The 17,687-nt window shown below is 42.1% G+C and overlaps 1 protein-coding gene across 1 annotated transcript in view; it reads left to right on the top strand.

The window, feature by feature from the left end:
• Nucleotides 1-16,916, top strand: part of LOC139755462 (peptidyl-prolyl cis-trans isomerase-like) — a 56,287-nt gene extending 39,371 nt beyond the window's left edge. Inside the window, exon 3 of the mRNA XM_071673791.1 lies at nt 16,558-16,916. Within this exon, the coding sequence (XP_071529892.1) occupies nt 16,558-16,807 (250 nt within the window). The 3' untranslated portion in view covers nt 16,808-16,916. The remainder of the gene's footprint in view (nt 1-16,557) is intronic.
• The last annotated feature ends 771 nt before the right edge of the window (nt 16,917-17,687 follow it).

The raw sequence follows: 17,687 nt of genomic DNA, 5'->3' as shown, positions 1-17,687 counted from the left end.
GATACAGCTCTGGTGGCTGATTCATGTGAGAAACTGCAGAAGCTGGTGACTGAGTTTGGTAAAGTGTGTGAAAGGAGAAAGTTAAGAGTAAATGTGAATAAGAGCAAGTTTATTAGGTACAGTAGGGTTGAGGGTCAAGTCAGTTGGGAGGTAAGTTTGAATGGAGAAAAACTGGAGGAAATAAAGTGTTTTAGATATCTGGGAGTGGATCTGGCAGCGGATGGAACCATGGAGGCGGAAGTGAATCATAGGGTGGGGGAGGGGGCGAAAATCCTGGGAGCCTTGAAGAATAGTTGGAAGTTGAGAACATTATCTCGGAAAGCAAAAATGGGTATGTTTGAAGGAATAGTGGTTCCAACAATGTTGTATGGTTGCAAGGCGTTGGCTATGGATAGAGTTGTGCGCAGGAGGGTGGATGTGCTGGAAATGAGATGTTTGAGGATAATGTGTGGTGTGAGGTGGTTTGATCGAGTAAGTAATGTAAGGGTAAGAGAGATGTGTGGAAGTAAAAAGAGCGTGGTGGAGAGAGCAGAAGAGGGTGTTTTGAAATGGTTTGGGCACATGGAGAGAATGAGTGAGGAAAGATTGACCAAGAGGATATATGTGTCGGAGGTGGAGGGAACGAGGAGAAGTGGGAGACCAAATTGGAGGTGGAAAGATGGAGTGAAAAAGATTTTGTGTGATCGGGGCCTGAACATGCAGGAGGGTGAAAGGCGGGCAAGGAATAGAGTGAATTGGATCAATGTGGTATACCGGGGTCGACATGCTGTCAGTGGATTGAATCAGGGCATGTGAAGCGTCTGGGGTAAACCATGGAAAGTTGTGTGGGGCCTGGATGTGGAAAGGGAGCTGTGGTTTCGGGCATTATTGCATGACAGCTAGAGACAGTGTGAACGAATGGGGCCTTTGTTGTCTTTTCCTAGCGCTACCTCGCACACATGAGGGGGGAGGGGGATGGTATTCCATGTGTGGCAAGGTGGCGATGGGAATGAATAAAGGCAGACAGTGTGAATTGTGTGCATGGGTATATATGTATGTGTCTGTGTGTGTATATATATGTGTACATTGATATGTATAGGTATGTATATTTCCGTGTGTGGACGTGTATGTATATACATGTGTATGGGGTGGGTTTGGCCATTTCTTTCATCTGTTTCCTTGCGCTACCTCGCAAACGTGGGAGACAGCGATAAAGCAAAATATATAATAATATATATATCTCATTTTTTCATACTATTCACCATTTCCCGCAGTTAGCGAGGTAGCATTAAGAACAGAGGACAGAGCCTTTGAGGGAATATCCTCATGTGGTCCCCGCCACTGTTCCTTCATTAGGAAAACTAAAAACGAGAGGGGAGGATTTCCAGCCCCCCACTCCCTTCACTTTTAATCGCCTTCTACGACACACAGGGAATATGCGGGAAGTATTCTTTCTCCCCTATCTCCAGGGTTTAATCTTTTATCACCTCTGATTTTCTGCTCAGTGGTAACATCTGAAAATGGGTAGGTTCATCTAGTCTCTGACATGACAAGAGTGAGTAGTCCTGTGCACCAAGCAAATCACACCCAACTAATCCTGTCTGGCTTTACAAAATAGCCTGCAATTTTTGGGTTTTGAGTGCAAAGCACCATCACAGTTCTACTGACTACTAATTCAAATAAAGTCTCTTTGTGAAAAAACACACTGATCTCTCAAATACTTTAGGTGTTGTTATAAATCAAATAAAGTATTGATTACTTTCTTACAACTGTCTTATGAATACTGGTTCACACAAAATGCAAAGATGAAAAAAGTTTAAAGGATCTAGAAAGCATCCAGTAAAAAAAAAATGGTCTACAACCTGAATGTTGTCAGCAAATGAACCTTCAGATGACTTGAAAATCAAACTTTTCTTCTCTTTGATTTCCTTTGTGCACAGTGGCAACCCCTCTTGCTATGGATGTTCTGAATCTTCAATGTCTGGCCTGAAAGAAGCTTACAAATATGTCTTGGCATCAATATCATTGGAAAATTGTTCTTTACACTATATAATGCATCAGTTTGTGGTGGGTGTTCTGATGAACATTATTATGGGGATCTTCATCTCTTCTATTTGCAACACTTCTTAGTCTGTAACATTTCAAATCAACATTTTCCTGGACATCAGTTAGAGTATCAATTAGATGCACATCACTCTTTTGGTCTTCTTCACTTCCATGTTCTCTAGTAATCATCTTCCTCTGAATGTTCTTTATCTCCAATGTCTGGTATGAATGACTGATATGATTTTGTCTTGGCCTGAGTATCATTGGATGACTGATCATATATATATATATGATCAGTTAATTGATAGACGTACGAAAGAGAGACTTTTGGATGTAAATTTGGTGAGAGGTGCAACTGGAGGGATGTCTGATCATTATCTTGTGGAGGCGAAGGTGAAGATTTGTGGGGGTTTTCAGAAAAGAAGAGAGAATGTTGGGGTGAAGAGAGTGGTGAGAGTAAGTGAGCTTGGGAAGGAGACTTGTGTGAGTAAGTACCACGAGAGACTGAGTACAGAATGGGAAAAGGTGAGAACAAAGGAGGTAAGGGGAGTGGGGGAGGAATGGGATGTATTTAGGGAAGCAGTGATGGCTTGTGCAAAAGATGCTTGTGGCATGAGAAGCATGGGAGGTGGGTTGATTAGAAAAGGTAGTGAGTGGTGGGATGAAGAAGTAAGATTATTAGTGAAAGAGAAGAGAGAGGCATTTGGACGATTTTTGCAGCGAAAAATTGCAAATGAGTGGGAGAGGTATAAAAGAAAGAGGCAGGAGGTCAAGAGAAAGGTGCAAGAGGTGAAAAAGAGGGCAAATGAGAGTTGGGATGAGAGAGTATCATTGAATTTTTAGGGAGAATAAAAAGATGTTTTGGAAGGAGGTAAATAAAGTGCATAAGACAAGGGAGCAAATGGGAACTTCAGTGAAGAGGGCAAATGGGGAGGTGATAACAAGTAGTGGTGATGTGAGAAGGATATGGAGTGAGTATTTTGAAGGTTTGTAGAATGTGTTTGATGATAGAGTGGCAGATATAGGGTGTTTTGGTTGAGGTGGTGTGCAAAGTGAGAGGGTTAGGGAAAATGGTTTGGTAAATAGAGAAGAGGTAGTAAAAGCTTTACGGAAGATGAAAGCTGGCAAGGCAGCAGGTTTGGATGGTATTGCAGTGGAATTTATTAAAAAAGGGGGTGACTGTATTGTTGACTGTTTGGTAAGGTTATTTAATGTATGTATGACTCATGGTGAGGTGCCTGAGGATTGGCGGAATGCTTGCATAGTTCCATTGTACAAAGGCAAAGGGGATAAAGTGAGTGCTCAAATTACAGTGGTATAAGTTTGTTGAGTATTCCTGGGAAATTATATGGGAGGGTATTGATTGAGAGGGTGAAGGCATGTACAGAGCAGCAGATTGGGGAAGAGCAGTGTGGTTTCTGAAGAGGTAGAGGATGTGTGGATCAGGTGTTTGCTTTGAAGAATGTATGTGAGAAAAACAAATGGATTTGTATGTAGCATTTATGGTTCTGGAGAAGGCATATGATGGAGTTGATAGAGATGCTCTGTGGAAGGTTTTAAGAATATATGGTGTGGGAGGCAAGTTGTTAGAAGCAATGAAAAGCTTTTATCGAGGATGTAAGGCATGTGTACGTGTAGGAAGAGAGGAAAGCGATTGGTTCCCAGTGAATGTAGGTTTGCGGCAGGGGTGTGTGATGTCTCCATGGTTGTTTAATTTGTTTATGGATGGGGTTGTTAGGGAGGTGAATGCAAGAGTTTTGGAAAGAGGGGCAAGTATGCAGTCTGTTGTGGATGAGAGAGCTTGGGAAGTGAGTCAGTTGTTGTTCGCTGATGATACAGCGCTGGTGGCTGATTCATGTAAGAAACTGCAGAAGCTGGTGACTGAGTTTGGTAAAGTGTGTGAAAGAAGAAAGTTAAGAGTAAATGTGAATAAGAGCAAGGTTATTAGGTTCAGTAGGGTTGAGGGTCAAGTCATTTGGGAGGTAAGTTTGAATGGAGCAAAACTGGAGGAAGTAAAGTGTTTTAGATATCTGGGAGTGGATCTGGCAGCGGGGAGGGGGAGTGGGCAAAAATCCTGGGAGAATGTGTGGAAGTCGAGAACATTATCTCGAAAAGCAAAAATGGGTATGTTTGAAGGAATAGTGGTTCCAACAATGTTGTATGGTTGCGAGGCGTGGGCTATGGAAAGAGTTGTGCGCAGGAGGATGGATGTGCTGGAAATGAGATGTTTGAGGACAATGTGTGGTGTGAGGTGGTTTGATCGAGTAAGTAACGTAATGGTAAGAGAGATGTGTGGCAATAAAAAGAGCGTGGTTGAGAGAGCAGAAGAGGGTGTTTTGAAATTGTTTGGGCACATGGAGAGAATGAGTGAGGAAAGATTGACCAAGAGGATATATGTGTCGGAGGTGGAGGGAACGAGGAGAAGTGGGAGACCAAATTGGAGGTGGAAAGATGGAGAGAAAAAGATTTTGTGTGATCGGGGCCTGAACATGCAGGAGGGTGAAAGGAGGGCAAGGAATAGAGTGAATTGGATCGATGTGGAATACCGGGGTTGACGTGCTGTCAGTGGATTGAATCAGGGCATGTGAAGCGTATGGGGTAAACCATGGAAAGCTGTGTAGGTATGTATATTTGCGTATGTGGACGTATGTATATACATGTGTATGGGGGTGGGTTGGGCCATTTCTTTCGTCTGTTTCCTTGCGCTACTTCGCAAACGCGGGAGACAGCGACGAAGCAAAAAAAAAGAAAAAAAAATATATATTATATATATATAATTTTTTTTTTTTTTTTTTAGACTATTCGCCATTTCCCGCGTTAGCGAGGTAGCGTTAAGAACAGAGGACTGGGCCTTTTTTGGAATATCCTCTCCTGGCCCCCTCTGTTCCTTCTTTTGGAAAATTAAAAAAAAAAAAAAAACGAGAGGGGAGGATTTCCAGCCCCCCGCTCCCTCCCCTTTTAGTCGCGTTCTACGACACGCAGGGAATACGTGGGAAGTATTCTTAATCCCCTATCCCCTATATATGCAAGGAAACAAACGAAAGAATAGCCAAGCCCACACACTTACACATTTATATACATACATGTCCACACATGCACATATACATACCTATACATTTCTACATATATATATATATATATATATATATATATATATATATATATATATATATATATATATATATATATACATTGTACAAAGGCAAAGGGGATAAGAGTGAGTGCTCAAATTACAGAGGTATAAGTTTGTTGAGTATTCCTGGTAAATTATATGGGAGGGTATTGATTGAGAGGGTGAAGGCATGTACAGAGCATCAGATTGGGGAAGAGCAGTGTGGTTTCAGAAGTGGTAGAGGATGTGTGGATCAGGTGTTTGCTTTGAAGAATGTATGTGAGAAATACTTAGAAAAGCAAATGGATTTGTATGTAGCATTTATGGATCTGGAGAAGGCATATGATAGAGTTGATAGAGATGCTCTGTGGAAGGTATTAAGAATATATGGTGTGGGAGGAAAGTTGTTAGAAGCAGTGAAAAGTTTTTATCGAGGATGTAAGGCATGTGTACATGTAGGAAGAGAGGAAAGTGATTGGTTCTCAGTGAATGTAGTCTGCGGCAGGGGTGTGTGATGTCTCCATGGTTGTTTAATTTGTTTATGGATGGGGTTGTTAGGGAGGTAAATGCAAGAGTTTTGGAAAGAGGGGCAAGTATGAAGTCTGTTGGGGATGAGAGAGCTTGGGAAGTGAGTCAGTTGTTGTTCGCTGATGATACAGCGCTGGTGGCTGATTCATGTAAGAAACTGCAGAAGCTGGTGACTGAGTTTGGTAAAGTGTGTGAAAGAAGAAAGTTAAGAGTAAATGTGAATAAGAGCAAGGTTATTAGGTTCAGTAGGGTTGAGGGTCAAGTCATTTGGGAGGTAAGTTTGAATGGAGCAAAACTGGAGGAAGTAAAGTGTTTTAGATATCTGGGAGTGGATCTGGCAGCGGGGAGGGGGAGTGGGCAAAAATCCTGGGAGAATGTGTGGAAGTCGAGAACATTATCTCGAAAAGCAAAAATGGGTATGTTTGAAGGAATAGTGGTTCCAACAATGTTGTATGGTTGCGAGGCGTGGGCTATGGAAAGAGTTGTGCGCAGGAGGATGGATGTGCTGGAAATGAGATGTTTGAGGACAATGTGTGGTGTGAGGTGGTTTGATCGAGTAAGTAACGTAATGGTAAGAGAGATGTGTGGCAATAAAAAGAGCGTGGTTGAGAGAGCAGAAGAGGGTGTTTTGAAATTGTTTGGGCACATGGAGAGAATGAGTGAGGAAAGATTGACCAAGAGGATATATGTGTCGGAGGTGGAGGGAACGAGGAGAAGAGGGAGACCAAATTGGAGGTGGAAAGATGGAGTGAAAAAGATTTTGTGTGATCGGGGCCTGAACATGCAGGAGGGTGAAAGGAGGGCAAGGAATAGAGTGAATTGGAGCGATGTGGTATACCGGGGTTGACGTGCTGTCAGTGGATTGAATCAAGGCATGTGAAGCGTCTGGGGTAAACCATGGAAAGTTGTGTAGGTATGTATATTTGCGTGTGGGACGTATGTATATACATGTGTATGGGGGGGGGGTTGGGCCATTTCTTTCGTCTGTTTCCTTGCGCTACCTCGCAAACGCGGGAGACAGCGACAAAGTATAAAAAAAAAAGAAAAAAAAAATATATATATATATATATATGTATATATATATATATACATACACAGACATATAAAACCTCCTCCTGACGCATGTGCGGAAGAAAGGTATCACTAGGAAAAGACAGCAAAGGCCACATTCATTCACACTCAGTCTCTAGCTGTCATGTATAATGCACTGAAACCACAGCTCCCTTTCCACATCCAGGCCCCACAAAACTTTCCATGTTTTACCCCAGACGCTTCACATGTCCTGGTTCAATCCATTGACAGCACATCGACCTTGGTATACCACATCGTTCCAATTCACTCTATTCCTTGCATGCCTTTCACCCTCCTGCATGTTCAGGCCCCAATCACTCAAAATCTTTTTAACTCCATCTTTCCACCTCCAATTTGGTCTCCCACTTCTCATTCTCTCCACCTCTGACACATATATCCTCTTTGTCAATCTTTCCTCTCTCATTCTCTCCATGTGAGCAAACCATTTCAAAACACCCTCCTCTGCTCTCTCAACCATACTCTTTTTATTACCACATATCTCTCTTACCCTTTCATTACTTACTCAATCAAACCAACTTGCACCACATATTATCCTCAAACATCTCATTTCCAACACATCAACCATCCTCCACACAACTCTATCTATAGCCCATGTTTTGCAACCATATAACATTTTTGGAACCACTATTCCTTCAAACATACCCATTTTTGCTTTCCGAGATAACATTCTTGCCTTCCACACATATTTCAACATTCCCAGAACTTTTGCCCCCTCCCCCACCTTATGACTCACTTCCGTTTCCATGGTTCTATCCGCTACCAAATCCACTCCCACATATCTAAAACACTTCACTTCCTCCAGTTTTTCTCCATTCAAACTTACCTCCCTGTTGACTTGTCCTTCAACCCTACTGTACCTAATAACCTTGCTCTTATTCACATTTATTCTCAGCTTTTTTTCTTTCACACACTTTACCAAATTCAAGTCACCAGCTACTGCAGTTTCTCACCCGAATTAGCCACCAGCGCTGTATCATCAGCGAACAACTGACTCACTTCCCAACTGCATACTTTCCCCTCTCTCCAAAACTCTTGCATTCACCTCCCTAACAACCCCATCCATAGACAAATTAAACAGCCATGGAGACATCACACACCCCTGCCGCAAACCGACATTCACTGAGAACCAATCACTTACCTTTCTTCCTACTCGTACCCATGTCTTACATCCTCGATAAAAGCTTTTCGATGCTTATAGCAACTTGCGTCCCACACCATATATTCTTAATACCTTCCACAGAGCATCTCTATCAACTCTATGATATACCTTCTCCAGATCCATAAATGCTACATACAAATCCATTTGCTTTTCTAAGTATTTCTCACATACATTCTTCAAAGCAAACACCTGATCCACACATCCTCTACTACTTCTGAAACCACACTGCTCTTTCCCAATCTGATGCTCTGTACATGCTGTCACCCTCTCAATCAATACCCTCCCATACAATTTCCTGGGAATACTCAACAAACTTATACCTCTGTAATTTGAGCACTCACCTTTATCCCCTTTACCTTTGTACAGTGGCACTATGCATGCACTCTGCCAATCCTCAGGCACCTCACCATGAGTCATTGTTATTATTATTATTTTGCTTTGTCGCTGTCTCTGCGTTCGCGAGGTAGCACAAGGAAACAGATGAAAGAAATGGCCCAACCCACCCCCATACACATGTATATACATACACGTCCACACACGCAAATATACATACCCATACATTTCAATGTACACATATATATACACACACAGACACATACATATATACTTCTTCTAAACTATTCGCAATTTCCCGCGTTAGCGAGGTAGTGTTAAGAACAGAGGACTGGGCCTTTTTTGGAATATCCTTACCTGGCCCCCTCTGTTCCTTCTTTTGGAAAATTAATAAAAAAAGACGAGAGGGGAGGATTTCCAGCCCCCTGCCCCCTCCCCTTTTAGTCGCCTTCTACGACACGCAGGGAATACGTGGGAAGTATTCTTAATCCCCCATCCCCAGGGATAATACATATATACACATGCACACAATTCACACTGTCTGCCTTTGTTCATTCCCATCGTCACTTCGCCAAACTCCCTGTTGACTTGTCCCTCAACCCTACTGAACCTAATAAATTTACTCTTATTCACATTTATTCTTAACTTTCTTCTTTCACACACTTTACGAAACTCAGTCACCAGCTTCTGCAGTTTCTCACATGAATCAGCCACCAGTGTTGTATCATCAGCGAACAACAACTGACTCACTTCCCAAGCTCTCTCATCCCCAACAGCCTGCATACCTGCCCCTCTTTCCAAAACTCTTGCATTCACCTCCCTAACAACTCCATCCATAAACAAATTAAACAATCATGGAGACATCACACACCCCTGCCGCAAACCTACTTTCACTGAGAACCAATCACTTTCCTCTCTTCCTACACATACACATGCCTTACATCCTTGATAAAAACTTTTCACTGCTTCTAGCAACTTGCCTCCCACACCATATATTCTTAGTACCTTTCACAGAGCATCTCTATCAACTCTATCATATGCCTTCTCCAGATCCATAAATGCTACATACAAATCCATTTGCTTTTCTAAGTATTTCTCACATACATTCTTCAAAGCAAACACCTGAGCCACACATCCTCTACCACTTCTGAAACCACACTCCTCTTCCCCAATCTGATGCTCTGTACATGCCTTCACCCTCTCAATCAATACCCTCCCATATAATTTACCAGGAATACTCAACAAACTTATACCTCTGTAATTTGAGCACTCACTCTTATCCCCTTTGCCTTTGTACAATGGCACTATGCACGCATTCCGCCAATCCTCAGGCACCTCACCATGAATCTCTTTTTTTTTTTTTTTTTTTTTTTTTTTTTTTTTTTCGCTGTCTCCCGCGTTTGCGAGGTAGCGCAAGGAAACAGACGAAAGAAATGGCCCAACCCACCCCCATACACATGTATATACATACGTCCACACACGCAAATATACATACCTGCACAGCTTTCCATGGTTTACCCCAGACGCTTCACATGCCTCGATTCAATCCACTGACAGCACGTCAACCCCGGTATACCACATCGCTCCAATTCACTCTATTCCTTGCCCTCCTTTCACCCTCCTGCATGTTCAGGCCCCGATCACACAAAATCTTTTTCACTCCATCTTTCCACCTCCAATTTGGTCTCCCTCTTCTCCTCGTTCCCTCCACCTCCGACACATATATTCTCTTGGTCAATCTTTCTTCACTCATTCTCTCCATGTGCCCGAACCATTTCAAAACACCCTCTTCTGCTCTCTCAACCACGCTCTTTTTATTTCCACACATCTCTCTTACCCTTACGTTACTTACTCGATCAAACCACCTCACACCACATATTGTCCTCAAACATCTCATTTCCAGCACATCCATCCTCCTGCGCACAACTCTATCCATAGCCCACGTCTCGCAACCATACAACATTGTTGGAACCACTATTCCTTCAAACATACCCATTTTTGCTTTCCGAGATAATGTTCTCGACTTCCACACATTCTTCAAGGCTCCCAGAATTTTCGCCCCCTCCCCCACCCTATGATCCACTTCCGCTTCCATTGTTCCATCCGCTGCCAGATCCACTCCCAGATATCTAAAACACTTCACTTCCTCCAGTTTTTCTCCATTCAAACTCACCTCCCAATTGACTTGACCCTCAACCCTACTGTACCTAATAACCTTGCTCTTATTCACATTTACTCTTAACTTTCTTCTTTCACACACTTTACCAAACTCAGTCACCAGCTTCTGCAGTTTCTCACATGAATCAGCCACCAGCGCTGTATCATCAGCGAACAACAACTGACTCACTTCCCAAGCTCTCTCATCCCCAACAGACTTCATACTTGCCCCTCTTTCCAAAACTCTTGCATTCACCTCCCTAACAACCCCATCCATAAACAAATTAAACAACCATGGAGACATCACACACCCCTGCCGCAAACCTACATTCACTGAGAACCAATCACTTTCCTCTCTTCCTACACGTACACATGCCTTACATCCTCGATAAAAACTTTTCACTGCTTCTAACAACTTGCCTCCCACACCATATATTCTTAATACCTTCCACAGAGCATCTCTATGAACTCTTATCATATGCCTTCTCCAGATCCATAAATGCTACATACAAATCCATTTGCTTTTCTAAGTATTTCTCACATACATTCTTCAAAGCAAACACCTGATCCACACATCCTCTACCACTTCTGAAACCACACTGCTCTTCCCCAATCTGATGCTCTGTACATGCCTTCACCCTCTCAATCAATATCCTCCCATATAATTTACCAGGAATACTCAACAAACTTATACCTCTGTAATTTGAGCACTCACTCTTATCCCCTTTGCCTTTGTACAATGGCACTATGCACGCATTCCGCCAATCCTCAGGCACCTCACCATGAGTCATACATACATTAAATAACCTTACCAACCAGTCAACAATACAGTCACCCCCTTTTTTAATAAATTCCACTGCAATACCATCCAAACCTGCTGCCTTGCCGGCTTTCATCTTCCGCAAAGCTTTTACTACCTCTTCTCTGTTTGCCAAATCATCTTCCCTAACCCTCTCACTTTGCACACCACCTCGACCAAAACACCCTATATCTGCCACTCTATCATCAAACACATTCAACAAACCTTCAAAATACTCACTCCATCTCCTTCTCACATCACCACTACTTGTTATCACCTCCCCATTTGCCCTCTTCACTGAAGTTCCCGTTTGCTCCCTTGTCTTATGCACTTTATTTACCTCCTTCCAGAACATCTTTTTATTCTCCCTAAAATTTAATGATACTCTCTCACCCCAACTCTCATTTGCCCTCTTTTTCACCTCTTGCACCTTTCTCTTGACCTCCTGTCTCTTTCTTTTATACATCTCCCACTCATTTGCATTTTTTCCCTGCAAAAATCATCCAAATGCCTCTCTCTTCTCTTTCACTAATAATCTTACTTCTTCATCCCACCACTCACTACCCTTTCTAATCAACCCACCTCCCACGCTTCTCATGCCACGATATCCTTACAAACCAGTCAACAGCACAGTTACCCCCTTTTTTAATAGATTCCACTGCAGTACCATCCCAACCTGCTGCCTTGCCGGCTTTCATCTTTCGCAGAGCTTTTACTGCCTCTTGTCTGCTTACCAAATCATTCTCCCTAACCCTCTCACTTCGCACACCACCTTGACCAAAACACTGTATATCTGCCATTCTTTTATCTAAATCATTCAACAAACCTTCTAAATACTCACTCCGGCTCCTTCTCACATCACCACTACTTGTTATTACCTCCCCATGAGCCCTCTTCACCAATGTTCCCATTTGTTCTCATGTCATACGCACTTTGTTTACCTCCTTCCAAAACATCTTTTTATTCTTCTTAAAATTTAATGATACTCTCTCTCACCCCAATTCTCATATATATATTTATATATATATATTATTTATTTATTATACTTTGTCACTGTCTCCCGCGTTAGCAAGGTAGCGCAAGTAACAGATGAAAGAATGGCCCAACCCACCCACATACACATGTATATACATACATGTCCACATACGCACATATACATACCCATACATTTCAACATATACATATATATACATGCTTGATAGAGTTGATAGAGTTGATAGAGATGCTCTGTGGAAGGTATTAAGAATATATGGTGTTGGAGGCAAGTTGTTAGAAGCAGTGAAAAGTTTTTATCGAGGATGTAAGGCATGTGTACGTGTAGGAAGAGAGGAAAGTGATTGGTTCTCAGTGAATGTATGTTTGCGGCAGGGGTGTGTGATGTCTCCATGGTTGTTTAATTTGTTTATGGATGGGGTTGTAAGGGAGGTAAATGCAAGAGTCCTGGAAAGAGGGGCAAGTATGAAGTCTGTTGGGGATGAGAGAGCTTGGGAAGTGAGTCAGTTGTTGTTCGCTGATGATACAGCGCTGGTGGCTGATTCATGTGAGAAACTGCAGAAGCTGGTGACTGAGTTTGGTAAAGTGTGTGGAAGAAGAAAGTTGAGAGTAAATGTGAATAAGAGCAAGGTTATTAGGTACAGTAGGGGTGAGGGTCAAGTCAATTGGGAGGTGAGTTTGAATGGAGAAAAACTGGAGGAAGTGAAGTGTTTTAGATATCTGGGAGTGGATCTGTCAGCGGATGGAACCATGGAAGCGGAAGTGGATCATAGGGTGGGGGAGGGGGCGAAAATTTTGGGAGCCTTGAAAAATGTGTGGAAGTCGAGAACATTATCTCGGAAAGCAAAAATGGGTATGTTTGAGGGAATAGTGGTTCCAACAATGTTGTATGGTTGCGAGGCGTGGGCTATGGATAGAGGTGTGCGCAGGAGGATGGATGTGCTGGAAATGAGATGTTTGAGGACAATGTGTGGTGTGAGGTGGTTTGATCGAGTAAGTAACGTAAGGGTAAGAGAGATGTGTGGAAATAAAAAGAGCGTGGTTGAGAGAGCAGAAGAGGGTGTTTTGAAATGGTTTGGGCACATGGAGAGAATGAGTGAGGAGAGATTGACCAAGAGGATATATGTGTCGGAGGTGGAGGGAACGAGGAGAAGAGGGAGACCAAATTGGAGGTGGAAAGATGGAGTGAAAAAGATTTTGTGTGATCGGGGCCTGAACATGCAGGAGGGTGAAAGGAGGGCAAGGAATAGAGTGAATTGGAGTCATGTGGTATACAGGGGTTGACGTGCTGTCAGTGGATTGAATCAAGGCATGTGAAGCGTCTGGGGTAAACCATGGAAAGCTGTGTAGGTATGTATATTTGCGTGTGTGGACGTGTGTATGTACATGTGTATGGGGGGGGGGGGGGGTTGGGCCATTTCTTTCGTCTGTTTCCTTGCGCTACCTCGCAAACGCGGGAGACAGCGACAAAGTATTAAAAAAAAAAAAAAAAAAAATACATGCACAGATGTATACATATATACACATGTACATAATTCATTCTTGCCTTTATTCATTCATGTCACCATGCCACCAGACATGAAATGACAACCCCCTCCCCTGCATGCGCTCAAGGAAAAGACAACAAAGGCCACATTCATTCTCGCTCAGTCTCTAGCTATCATGTATAATGCACCAAAACCACAGCTTTTCCACGTCCTGGCCCCACAAAACTCTCCATAGTTTACCCCAGACACTTCACGTGCCCTGGTTCATTCCATTGACAGCATATCGACCCCGGTATACCACATCATTCCAATTCACTCTATTCCTTGCACGCCTTTCACCCTCCTGCATGTTCAGGTCCCGATCGCTTAGAATCTTTTTCACTCCATCCTTCCACCTCCAGTTTGGTCTCCCACTTTTCGTTCCTTTGACACATATATCCTCTTGGTCAATCTTTCCTCACTCATTCTCTCCATGTGACCAAACCATTTCAAAACACCCTCTTCTGCTCTCCCAACCACACTCTTTTTAGTACCATACATGTCTCTTGCCCTTTCATTACTTACTCGATCAAACCACATCACACCACATATATTCCTTAAAAATCTCATTTCCAACACATCCACCCTCCTCCGCACAACTCTATCTATAGCCCACGCCTTGCAACCGTATAACATTATTGGAACCATTATTCATTGAAACATACCCATTTTTGCTTTCCGAGATAATGTTTTCGGCTTCCACACATTTTTCAATGCTCCCAGAACTTTCACCCCCTCCCCCACCCTGTGGCTCACTTCCGCTTCCATGGTTCCATCCGCTGTCAAATCCACTCCCAGATATCTAAAACACTTCACTTCCTCCAATTTTTCTCCGTTGAAACTTACCTCCCAATTGACTTGTCCCTCAACCCTACTGTACCTAATAACCTTGCTCTTAATCACATTTACTCTCGGCTTTCTTCTTTCTCACACTTTACGAAACTCAGTCACCAGCTTCTGCAGTTTCTCACCCGAATCAGTCACCAGCGCTGTATCAACAGCGAACAACAACTGACTCACTTCCCAAGCCCTCTCATCCATTCCCAGATATCTAAAACATTTCACTTGCTCCAGTTTTTCTCCATTCAAATTTACCTCCCAATTAACTTGTCCCTCAACCCTGCTAAACCTAATAACCTTGCTCTTATTCGCATTTTCTCTCAGCTTTCTTCTTTCACACACTTTGCCAAACTCAGTCACCAACTTCTGCAGTTTCTCACCCAAATCAGCCACCAGTGCTCTATCATCAGTGAACAAGAACTGACTCACTTACCAAGCCCTGTCATCCAGAACAGACTGCATACTTGCCCCTCTCTCCAGAACTCTTGCATTTACCTCCCTAACCACCCCATCCATAAACAATTTCAACAATCATGGAGACATCACGCACCCGTGCTGCAACATTCAGTGGGAACCAATCACTTTCCTCTCTTCCTACTTGTACACATGTCTTACATCCTTGGCAAGAACTTTTCACTGCTTCTAGCTACTTACCTCCTATGCCATATACTCTTAATACCTTCCACAGAGCATCTCTATCAACTCTTATCATATGCCATCTCCAGATCAATAAATGCTACATACAAATCCATCTGTTTTTCTAAGTATTTCTCTCATACATTCTTCAAAGCAAACACCTGATCCACACATCCTCTACCACTTCTGAAACCACACTGCTCTTCCCCACTCTGATGCTCTGTACATGCCTTTACCCTCTCAATCAATACCCTCCCATATAATTTCCTAGGAATACTTAACAAACTTGTGCCTCTGTAATTTGAACACTCACCTTTATCCCCCTTGCCTTTGTACAATGGCACTATGCATGCATTCCGCCAATCCTCAGGCATTTCACCATAATCCATAGATGCATTGAATATCCTTACCAACCAGTCAACAACACAGTCACCCCCCCTTTTTTAATAAATTCCACTGGAATGCCACTCAAAGTTAGATAGCTGAAAAAAAAAATCTGTTTACTTTGCAGTAATTTCTCTTAGAAATTTGGTTGGTACACATTCGCTATAGCAAGAGTGAAAAGGGTGGGGACTCCCTCTGGTGTCAGGAATTTGCCCTCACTTTTCCTATACATTTAAAGGTTTGCTTGAGTTTTTCACGTACATGTATTTTGCCATGAATGTATCCATGGAAATCTCAGAACTGTGTTTGACTCGTGATTTTAACTTCACATTAGTGTACTTTAACAGTGGATTTTATGAATAAGTAGTAATATGGAAAATAGATTGACGATCAAACTCAGGAAACATGGTAATAGTTACATTGTGCGTGATAATTTACCATGGAATGAATTACTTTAGTTCAGAATTATTAGTTGCATACCTCACTGAACTCTCATTCGTTACAAACTGGAGGCTTTGCAACCATAGTTTACATTTTGTTACATACTTTATTCTGTGTTTGGTGTTATAAGGTATCTGCTGCTAAATTCTGGATGCACTGTTTGATAGCGTTAACATCTACTTTTCCATTTATGATATTAAGATGTTGTAAGTTCAGTCTTGTTATTTCAAAGGCAAAATAGAAATGATTGATGTTTTCTCTGTGCATTTGGATACCACTCCATTTCCTATGCCAGATGATGTTACTAACTCTATTCCTGGAAAAAGTATTTTAATTACTCAGCTGTATACATAGTCTGTCATTTAATGTAAGCTTTTGTGTTGACTGTTCATGCTCCTCAAGTTTACTTCAGTGTTTACTTATTGATGCATGTACTTATTAATGCCTAGCCCCATTTTATCCAATGCAGAGATAGTGTATCTTGTATTTTGAAGCTACTGGTATTTTATGGTTTCACAATGTTACATTACAGGGATGAAAACTTCGAGCTGAATCATAGTGGGCCTGGTATCTTGTCGATGGCAAATTCTGGACGTAACACGAATGGATCTCAGTTCTTTTTAACGACTGCATCATGTCCTTGGTTAGATGGTCTTCATGTTGTGTTTGGAAAAGTAGTAGAAGGAATGGATGTTTTGAAGATAATAGAAGGATATGGATCACGTTCAGGAAGGCCCTCTAAGTTAGTAATTATTGCAGACTGTGATGAGGTTAAAGAATAAATACAAAATACTTATATTTTGAATTAAGACGTGTAATATTTCATGAGGTAGACAAGAAAAAAATCATGGTTTGTATGTATGATATTTTATTAAAGAGGACAGAAAAATCTATGGTTTGGTATCTTATAACAATCCTCAGAAAAATAAAATTCATGAGTATCTTACAAAGCAACTAAGAACACTTTAGGAGTGTGTGGTTTTTGTGCATACACTGTATAACATCAGTTTGTTGCAAAATTAACGGGAAGTGTGCATATGGGATTTAGAAACAAGAAACAAGGTAGTTACTTTGTTTCTAAATTCAGGTTAAGAGTATTGGTAAAGATTCTGAAATATATTAAAGAAAAGAACACAGTATACAGTAAACAACATTGTAGCCAGACCACTGTTAACCAGAAAGTCTTAATATCCTTTTTTCCCTCTTTACTGCAGTCTGTTCCACTAGCATAAGAAACATTTTATTGGATCCCATGGTATTTCTGATGAGGAAGCTCTGGCCTTTTTCATCCTTTGCTGAGCATGGCTTATTTTTTGGAGTCCCACCTTCAGTCAACAGGAGATCACCAGTGAGATTGTAATTGGTCCTCTTGTTCCCAGCTGCCATCAGCACACAATTCTGTTGGGTCTTGTGCTCTTTACATGCCAGAGTGAGGAGGAGGAGCTGGAGTAAGCATTTTGAAGGGTTGTTGATTGTGTGTGATGATAGATTGGCAGATGGGTGTTTTGGTTGGGTGGTGTGTGAAATAAGAGAGTCAGGGAGAGTGGTTTGGTGGAGGGAGAAGAGGTGGTGAAAGCCTGTGAAAGGTGAAGTCTGGCACTGCAGTAGGAGTATATGGTATTACAGTTGAATTTACTGAGAAAGGGGGGTGACTGTGTTATT

Source organism: Panulirus ornatus, chromosome 19, assembly GCF_036320965.1.
Source record: "Panulirus ornatus isolate Po-2019 chromosome 19, ASM3632096v1, whole genome shotgun sequence".
Taxonomy (NCBI): Eukaryota; Metazoa; Arthropoda; class Malacostraca; order Decapoda; family Palinuridae; genus Panulirus; species Panulirus ornatus.
This window is presented reverse-complemented; position numbering and strand designations above follow the sequence as displayed.